This window comes from Garra rufa, chromosome 9 (assembly GCF_049309525.1).
Source record: "Garra rufa chromosome 9, GarRuf1.0, whole genome shotgun sequence".
NCBI classification, from domain to species: domain Eukaryota; kingdom Metazoa; phylum Chordata; class Actinopteri; order Cypriniformes; family Cyprinidae; genus Garra; species Garra rufa.
Genome location: NC_133369.1, coordinates 29,294,018 through 29,303,333, shown reverse-complemented (window position 1 = coordinate 29,303,333; position 9,316 = coordinate 29,294,018). Strand labels below are relative to the sequence as shown.

At 33.9% G+C, this 9,316-nt stretch overlaps 1 protein-coding gene across 1 annotated transcript; it reads left to right on the top strand.

Moving 5' to 3' along the window:
- Positions 1 to 1,711: 1,711 nt before the first annotated feature.
- On the top strand, positions 1,712 to 6,219 carry LOC141342210 (urokinase plasminogen activator surface receptor-like). Its single transcript, XM_073846612.1, has 5 exons — positions 1,712 to 1,760; positions 3,077 to 3,190; positions 3,274 to 3,420; positions 3,530 to 3,640; positions 5,980 to 6,219. The coding sequence occupies exons 1-5, from the start codon at positions 1,712 to 1,714 to the stop codon at positions 6,204 to 6,206; spliced, it is 648 nt and encodes a 215-aa protein (XP_073702713.1). The 3' UTR covers positions 6,207 to 6,219.
- Positions 6,220 to 9,316: the final 3,097 nt, after the last annotated feature.

Sequence of the window (9,316 nt, the reverse complement as noted above, 5' to 3'; positions counted from 1 at the left end):
AATAACTGCAGTAAACAGTAAAACAGTTTGCACTACAAACCTGTGTGTTCATAACTCAAATAGTAGCTACATTAAAATAATATGGTAAGACACACAAATTTGCAGTATCTAACAGCAAAACGACCTGTTTTCTAGCCTACAGCTAACATTAGCTGGGACGCAGATAAGACCGGAAGTCAATCCGATAAAATTTACAAATGAAAAACTTTATTATATTTATTATATAGCAAATGGAAATGGAAACGCAAAAAGCTGTAGGACACGTAAAAATGTCCCATTGAGGAGATGGAGACCTCTGGTGGTGGTGGAAGGGACCTTATAGATGTGGGATACTTTTAAAGACGCTTTCCTTACTCTCCAGACTGTTCAAAATGATCTTGTTTTCCATCTTTATGTATATATCTGTCATTTGACTATACTCATGTAAACAGTTTCATAGCGTGGACTATTTGCACTGTATATAGCTGCTATTGGCTTACTCTACAGGGGTTAACCAGGACTCTCAGCCAGCCTACAAAAGTGAATGTAAATTCTAGGCTAAAATAAAAATTTATATCATATCATGAAAAAAACGACATTTAAAGGTTTCAAAGACTAAAACTAATTTCCATGTGACATGAAAATGTAACATTAAAAACAAACTGTGTATTGACAGTCAAAAATATCAGTAGAGGGACTGAAGAAGCTACCAACGTTAATTCTTGTCGCCATAATTACAGTCCTATTACTGTAAACTTCTACGATTGTAGCATTATTTGATAAAGAAAGGCTTCAATGCAGGCCTGTAATGAAAAGAAATATTTCATATTTTTAATAGTTTTGGTTTTAAAAATTAAAATAAAATGTTAAAAAATAAAATAAAGATGTATAAAATTAAACTGACATCATGTGTTTTTATTATTATTATTAATACAACAGAAATAACAGAGGTACATATCAGTAAAGGGGCTCTACTCATTTTCATAAAGTGGGACCTTGAAATGCAAAAGACTGGGAACCATTGCTATAGTGCATTAAAAATATTAAATATTAAATAGTATTTTTTTAAATATTTGAAAAAATATTTAACATCTAACGTAATTCTTAACTAGACAGAATTATGTGTTTGCATGATATTCTGATTTACTCCCTGCTTACATGTTTTGCTTCAGAGCAAAATGTAACAATTTTCTTTTGTTTACACAAAACGACCTATACACCAGGATTTATTCCTTGTTATTTATTCCTTTTAAATTAATGTAACCTAAATTCTATAGTCAGTCATAGTGACAAGCTGCAGGCCATGTTACCACAGCACACTAACATTAACTTCAGACAATAAAACTACTCAGTGCAGGTTGAGCATAAACTGTTCCCACAGGGATACAGGCTGAAGTCATTCTCATCAGTCATCCTGATCATATTCCCTCCTTTTCCCCTATGTCTTTTTTGTTATCTCTACTTAAAAACATAAAATATATCATAAAACATGCTTTCTCAATCTCTAACACACACATACTGCATATTACCATCATACCAGAATTGATTAATAAACCAACAAGTTTGAAGTTTTCATATTCACCTTTGAAGAAAGTTGTGTGACATGTTGGCAACAGGTTTTTTTTTTCTTTGAGGGACAGTATCAGTTTCGCCATGTTATATATTTCTTCACAGGCTGAGGGATGTATTATCCTGTCCCTCCCTTCTCATCTCAGTCTGAACTCAGATCAAAATGGCACAGCCTCTCCTCTTTATTCTCATGAGTACACTTTTCTGCAAAGGTAATTGTTGGAATTTTTCTTTACGCATATTTTGATGTTAAGTATGTTTGATATAATTTTGTAGTGCTTCTATAATGTATTGTGTAACAGAGAACTGTGTTAAAACAGGGATTTTAGATCAAAATAAGAGTTACTGAACTGATTTTTTGTAGTAAGAAATGTAGGAAACTTAAACATCACTTTGCTTTATATAATTTTCAAAAGTTTACATATTTTAATAAGAGGGATCATACAAAATGCATATTGTTTTTTATTCAGTACTGGCCTGGATATGATATTTCACATAAAATATGTTTACATATAGTCCACATGAGAAAATAATAGATTTACATTTATAAAAACGACCCTGTTCAGAAGTTTACATGCACTTACTTCTTAATACTGTGTTGTTACCTAAATGATCCACAGCTGGGTTTTGTTGTTGTTGTTGTTGTTGTTGTTTTGTTTAGTGATAGTTGTTCATGAATCCCTTGTTTGTCCTGAACAGTTAAACTGCATGCATTCCTTCAGGTCCCACAAATTCTTTGGTTTTTCAGCATTTTCGTGTATTTTAACCCTGTCCAACAGTGACATTATGATTTTGGGATCCATCTTTTCACATCTGAAAACATTTAATAAAAAAAAAAAAAAAAAAAAAAAAAAATATATATATATATATATATATATATATATATGAAATGTAAGCAAAATAAGAAACATGTACACATCTTCATTCTGTTCAAAAGTTTACACCCCTGGCTCTTAATGCATTGTTTCCTTCTGGAGCATCAGTGAGCATTTAAACCTTACTGTAATAGTTTCATATGAGTCCCTCAGTTGTCCTCAGTATGAAATGATGGATCTTAAAATCATACAGTCATTGTTGGAAAGGGTTCAAATACACAAAAATGCTGAAAAAACAAGAATTTATGGGACCTGAAGGATTTTTCTGAAGAACAGCAGGCAGTTCAGCTGTTGAGGACAAACAATGGACTCATGAAAAACTGTCACTAAAACAAAAAAACAGCTGTGGATCATTCAGCTAACAACACTGTACTAACAAGCGCATGTAAACTTTTGAACAGTCATTTTTATAAATTCAACTATTATTTTCTTTTGTGGTCTATGTGTAAACATCTTTCATGTGAAATATATTACTTAGGTCAGTACTAAATAAAAAATAACATGCATTTTGTATAATCCCTCTTATTTTGGTAAGATAACTAATATTTTGCAGATTCTGCAAGGTGTATGTAAACTTTTGACTTGAACTGTATGTGCCTTGTTTTAAGTCATTTATTGAAATTGGTTGCGCATAAAAATTTGCTTATTTTCAGTACATTCCTTGACCTGCTATCAGTGCATACCTGAGACATCAATGAAATGCACTGAAACTAAAGTGGAGTGTCCTGTTGGTCAGTGCGGGACCATGAGAACCACATCGTATATGGGTAAGTTTTAGGCAGACTTTAAAATGAAATAGTATATTACTTTTTGGTTTTAAAAATGAGGCTAATGTACATTTCTGCTGTAGGAAACAACACATTGGCTGACATGATTATGAAGAACTGCTCTGCAAGTCATCAATGCGTGGCTGCGACGGCAAACTTTGGAATTACAAGAATAGTCATCAACAATCAGTGCTGCAGTACTACCCTGTGCAATACCCAGACTGAAATAGGTACGGTTAATATTCTTTTTTGAGAATAAGATGTACATACTTAATTCAAATGATTTACTTCCAGTCGAGTACAGCATATTGTGTTTCATTAACTATGCATATTTCATAGAACTACCCAAAATGACCCCAAATGGAATCCACTGCTTCACTTGCAATGGAGAAGAATGTACAGCAACTTTACCTTGTGTTGGGGAGGAAGATCATTGTATCAAAGCAACAGGTAAGATAAGACAAAGTCTTCACAGTCAGATTTATACTCATTTATTAAAGAAAAATCTATAATCTGATATTGAGGATATGTAATATAAAAATAAAAACCTAATTCATAATAATCAACAATTTTTGTATAATAAATCATTTACATTTAATAATGTATAATAATATTCATAAATGTTCATAAATGTCTTTAAACACCACTGTTTAAAAGTCAGTAAGATTTTTGAAACCCAGAGGTATTTTTTTAATCTTTAAAAGTAATATTCCCTTTTTAAAATCAGGTCATTCTCAGCTTCTTGTCATTGTGACGGCACACAAACAGAGGCCACTCCCACAATAGTAGATTGACATTACCTTACCTTAGACCCGCCCTCACTGAGCTGAAACAGTCTGACTCCGATCGCCATTGTGTGACTCAGAGGAAAACAAGAATGTCTCAGATTGAGCGATTGAGGTGTTCTGTTGTTGGATGTAATAATGAACATAGCAGTCATTTACTCCCGACATCTGAGCCACTAAAGATGCAGAGGTTTTACGTTACTTTTGTTTTTAAAATGAAAGCGCAAATTCCCATCTACATAAGCATGCCAATGTTTGTGCAAATCGTTCCTGATGCAGCTTCACCCACAGCAGAAGTGAGTATAAGGGTTCTTTTATGCATCTTTGGAAATGGCCTTTCTTAATAATGTACTTGTTGGCAAGTTTCGCTGATAAATGTGGCTAAACGCTGCTAAACACGGCTAAACGTGGCTAAAGTAAACATCAAGTCCCAGGCAGAGAGGGGCGGAGTGTGCAGAGCTCATTTGCATTTAAAGGGCCATACAGTGACAGTGTAAAAGCGTGTTTTTTACACTACTATTGAAAATTCTTAACCAAAGTATATTACAGAATTTTTATTAAAGGAACACTCCACTTTAACTCCCCCCGATAATAAGTTAAGTTTTACTGTTTTGAAATCCATTCAGCTGTTCTCCTGTTCTGGCGATGCTTAGCATAGATCATTGAATCCTATTAGACCAATAGCATCGCGTTCAAAAATGACCAACGAGTTTTAATATTTTTCCTATTTAAAACTTGACTCTTCTGTAGTTATATCGTGTACTAATACCGGCGGAAAATGTGAAGCTGCTATTTTGTGCAAAAGGCAGAGTAAATCAGTCTGCGCTTTGTTTCCCGGCGGACTGAAAATAAACGCGACACTCGAGTCTCCCGGAAATCCAATCAAATTCAACTAATCAGATGACGACTTCGACATTCCTGAAATGTTTCCAGTTACCATATGCATCAGACGTTTAGCCAACGTTCCGTGGGTGTGACGTCTGAGGCTGAGACTATGCTAAAAGTGATATCGCCAGAACAGGAGAACGGCTGAATGGATTTCAAAATGGTAGAACTCAACTTAACTCGGGGGAAGTTGGAGAATGAGCCTATTTCCAAAAAAATAAAATAAAATGGAGTGTTCCTGTAAGACCCTAAAGAATCATATGAACTTGTGGAAAATGGGCATCTGATGACCCCTTTAAGCACCAAATCAACCATGATTTCTGAAGGATTATGTGAAAACAAATTCTGCTACAAATTTAGCATTGAAGTCATAAATAATTTAGCTAAGAAATAAATAAATATCCACTTTTTTCCTCATTGTGTAAGTAAGCCTGGGTGAGACTTCCGGTTCAGTATAAGTAACGCGAAGAATAACAATGTACAGTAAATGGTAAAACTGTTTGCACTACAAACCAGTGTATTCATAATTAAGATAATACATTAATAAGGTGAAACACACCAATTTGCAATATCAAGCAGGAAAACAGGCTGTTTTGTACATCTAAAAAATAGCTGGACGCAGATGAGACCAGAAGCCACACTCATAAAATGTACAAATGTCCATAAGTTAATTTAAATAAATATATATCCATAATATTTCACAATATGACAGTTATTTCAAATAAATGCTGTCTAGATGAGCATAAGAGACTTATTTTAAAAACATTACCAATTTGAATGACCCCACACTATTGAACAGTAGTGTAGGCTATAACTATTCGACTGCATTAGACAACTTTGGTTTGTTTTAAAACTGTTGGTTAAATATGAGATACAATATGAGCTTAAGGGTATTTCTGACAACAACAATTTGTCACAGGAGTCGAGAGTTGCTTCTGCTCAGCACTGCAGTCTGCAGGCAATGAAACCGTTTCGTATTTCAAAGCTCACTGACCCAAATGAGACTGTTTTGTGTCATTGTTGTCCAAAGGTTTCGTAACAGCATTTTTTCCTCTCAGAATAACAGAATGCTTGTGATCATAATTGTTCCCTTAAACTTACCCTATAATATTTCAACAGTCAATAGTGATGTCCAGATGATGACGATGAGAGGATGTGCGACTGAAAGTTTTTGCAGGGGTGATCTGTCCACCCAGATCGGCCAGTCCAGTCAGTCCAACGTAGCGGCGGATCAGAGCTGCTGTAAAGGACATCTCTGTAACGGCGCTCAAACCGCCACCGCGAGCCGCTTCTTTCAGCTGGGGATTCTGATGTACGCAATAGCTTTAGCTGTTATAATTCTCTGAGGTTTCAGTTTCACTAAGTAATAAATCCAGTCAACATTCTTACATGTTGGTTATATCGGTTGATTACAAATGATGTTGTTAATGCCTAAATCCTACGAAGTAAGAAGTTGCTGATTGTGTATAGGCCTACTGAAATTTTATTTAGGCTATTAATTGTTTTGCCTCTCTTTCGCAATATTCACAAAAACAGATATAGACAGATTTTGGAATAGCCAGTAACTGTATTTTACTCTGATAATTTCCATATTATTCGATTTTTTAAATGTTTTTTGTTTATTTGTTTGTTTTTTAAGGCAAGACACTGCAGGTGAATAGGGTAAAAATATCTAATATCACCTTACTTACCAAGTTGATTATGTTGATAATTGCAAACATTTTTTGTATTTGTATTAATTTTTTTTGTACAAATATTAGGTTTTAATATGCAAATGAGTCATTATTTAATTAAATATGTGCTCATTTGCATACATTTCCAGTACAAAAAAAAAAACAACACTGGATGAAATCAGTTTCAAAATTCTTGTTTAATTTTTTTTTTTTTTTTGACATATTAGAGTCAAATGTTTTTTCACAGAGGGAATTTTGGGTATTTCATTTTGTCACTCCAATTCAGAAAATACTTAGAACAGGCAGAAAATTGCATTTTTTTTTTTTTTTATCATTTTGGGGGAAATAAAATGTATAAAATCAAGCAAATTATATATGAACAAATCCCTTTGTAAAAACCTTCAGGATATAGTCAGGAATAAAAATAAAAAAGATCAAGTGCTATAAAACAAACACTTAACGTTGCCTTTTGGATGTTTTCTTTCTACTAGACTGAAAAAAAACCCTTTATGAAAAAGCAAAAAGTCCAAAATCTCAAACTTGACAGGTGCATGCAATAATAGTGTTTTTGCCTGCAGTGTCTCCCCTTGAACTTGCATATCTTTGGTCAGAACAACCTATTCCCTGAGAGACGGGTGTAACAGTGTACAGATGTTTACTGATTATTTTCTTTTCAAGAGGGTATAGATTTAGGTTTCTACCTGGACTTAAGTTTCAATACACTAATAGATTGTTGCACAAATCCTTATGCCTTGGGCCTCTGAATTGTTGTGGACAAAGGAGATGAAATCTGATGATCTCAACGCAATCTCTTCATGTTACATCTCATTTTGGGACTTTTGCACACATTAATATATGTAATATATTAAACTCTTTTAAAAGTTTGGGGTTAGTGAGACGTTTTTTTTTTTTTTTGCATTAATTTGATATAAAATACAGTAATATTGTGAAATATTATTGCAATATATGTATGTTTTACTTTTTTGCCTTTTATTAGCTTAGGACAATATTGTAGACAGGCAGGAAGCAAAGTGTGAGAGAGGGGGGAAGGGATCAGGAGAGGTATATATGTTCATGTATAATATACAAGATTTGTATTTACTAGAAATAAAATCTTTTGTAACATTTTAAATATCTTTCACATCACTTTTGATCAATTTATTGTGCCCTTGCTAAATAAAAGCATATATAATCAAAACACTTATATTTTTCTCTGATGACTATTTTTAGGTTAGGCCTAAATTATGATTTTAGGATGCCAAGAATGCATTTCTCTGAATGCATTTACATCCGATTTACATGATTTTACATCTTAATACGGTCAGACTATGGAACCCTGTTTTTGCCACTGAACATTAATTGCGACTTATTTTTGTACAAACTCACGAATCTTGCTGTTTTACAGTTGTGAGAAATACATTTTCAGTTGCAAGTTATAAAGTCAGAATTGCAAGAATGGGAGTTATAAAAGTCAAAATTGCGAGTTTCTCGCAGACTTTCTTGCAAACGCGAGCCTATATCTCGCAATTCAGAATTGCAATATCAGGGTATATGCAGGAATCCTAAAGGTAATTTCAATACCTTTTTTAAATACTTTTTAAAGACCTTCTCAGAATATTTTAAGACCTCATCGCCACTTCAAGTTCTAATCAGTACCAAACCTTTAACTGAGTGGTTCTCAAACTTTTTACAGTGGCGTACCCCTGGGGCATTTAACATTCTTCAGAGTACCCCCACAGTATTTAAGGGATAAAATTTCCCCCTTTAAATTGATTTACACATGAATTTTTACTTTTTATAGAGGCATCTTTTATGTCATATTCTTAACATTCCATTAAGTGTATTATTAATATATGACCCTGGAGCACAAAACCAGTCCTAAGTAGCATCATGGGTATATTTGTAGCAGTGGCCAAAAATACATTGTATGGGTCAAAATTATAGATTTTTCTTTTGTGCCAAAAATCATTAGGATATTAAGTAAAGATCATGTTTCATGAATGTATTTTGTAAATGTCCTGTGAATATATCAAAACGTTATTTTATTAATAATTATATGCATTGCTAATAACTTAATTTTTTAACTTTAAAGGTGATTTTCTAAATATTTTGATATTTTTTTGCACCCTCAGATTCCAGATTTTTAAATAGTTGTATCTCAGCCAAATATTGTCCTATCCTAACAAACCATACATCAATGGAAATGGTGGAATACACCATTTCATACTATGTATAAATCTCAATTTAAAAAAAATACCCTTATGACTGGTTTTTGTGGTCCAAGGTCACAAAAAAGCAATAAATAATGACAAAATTAAGTGACTAGATTTATAGCTAATATCACCAGTAGGTGGCGGCAGTCATTATTTATTGCTTTTTTGTGAGTGAGGCGTCGCGTATTTCATTCATTCAGTAAAGCGAAGCGAACGGCTCTCCGAATCGTTCAAAGCTGCAGATTTCTTCATTAACAAAACACCGCGGTTGCTTGGAGACACACACCAGTTCTGTTGCGGATTTCGTTGCAACCAGTGGTGTAGTGGTGCCTGAAGAAGTGGGTATACGCTTCATTCACCTGCTTCTTTTTATTTGTAAGGTATTGTTTTCGTTATACACTCATTTAAATCAGTAATCGATAATAATGACAACTTTACCATTACTTTACTTTGCGCGCCCTTCCTGACATGCTCTAGCGTATGAACAGGCTGGGGTGCGAGACACGGAGCTGGCGCGAGCGCAATCACCAAACATATTCAAAGCAAGCCGCGCCACGGTCCTGACCGCAT

What these genes read in the sequence shown, in the direction of transcription:
- LOC141342210 (XM_073846612.1), top strand. Translation starts at nt 1,712, where the DNA reads ATGGCACAGCCTCTCCTCTTTATTCTCATGAGTACACTTTTCTGCAAA. An exon ending in GAGTACACTTTTCTGCAAAG is followed by an intron (nt 1,761 to 3,076) that starts GTAATTGTTGGA and finishes GCTTATTTTCAG; the next exon opens with TACATTCCTTGACCTGCTAT. An exon ending in TCATTGTATCAAAGCAACAG is followed by an intron (nt 3,641 to 5,979) that starts GTAAGATAAGAC and finishes ATATTTCAACAG; the next exon opens with TCAATAGTGATGTCCAGATG.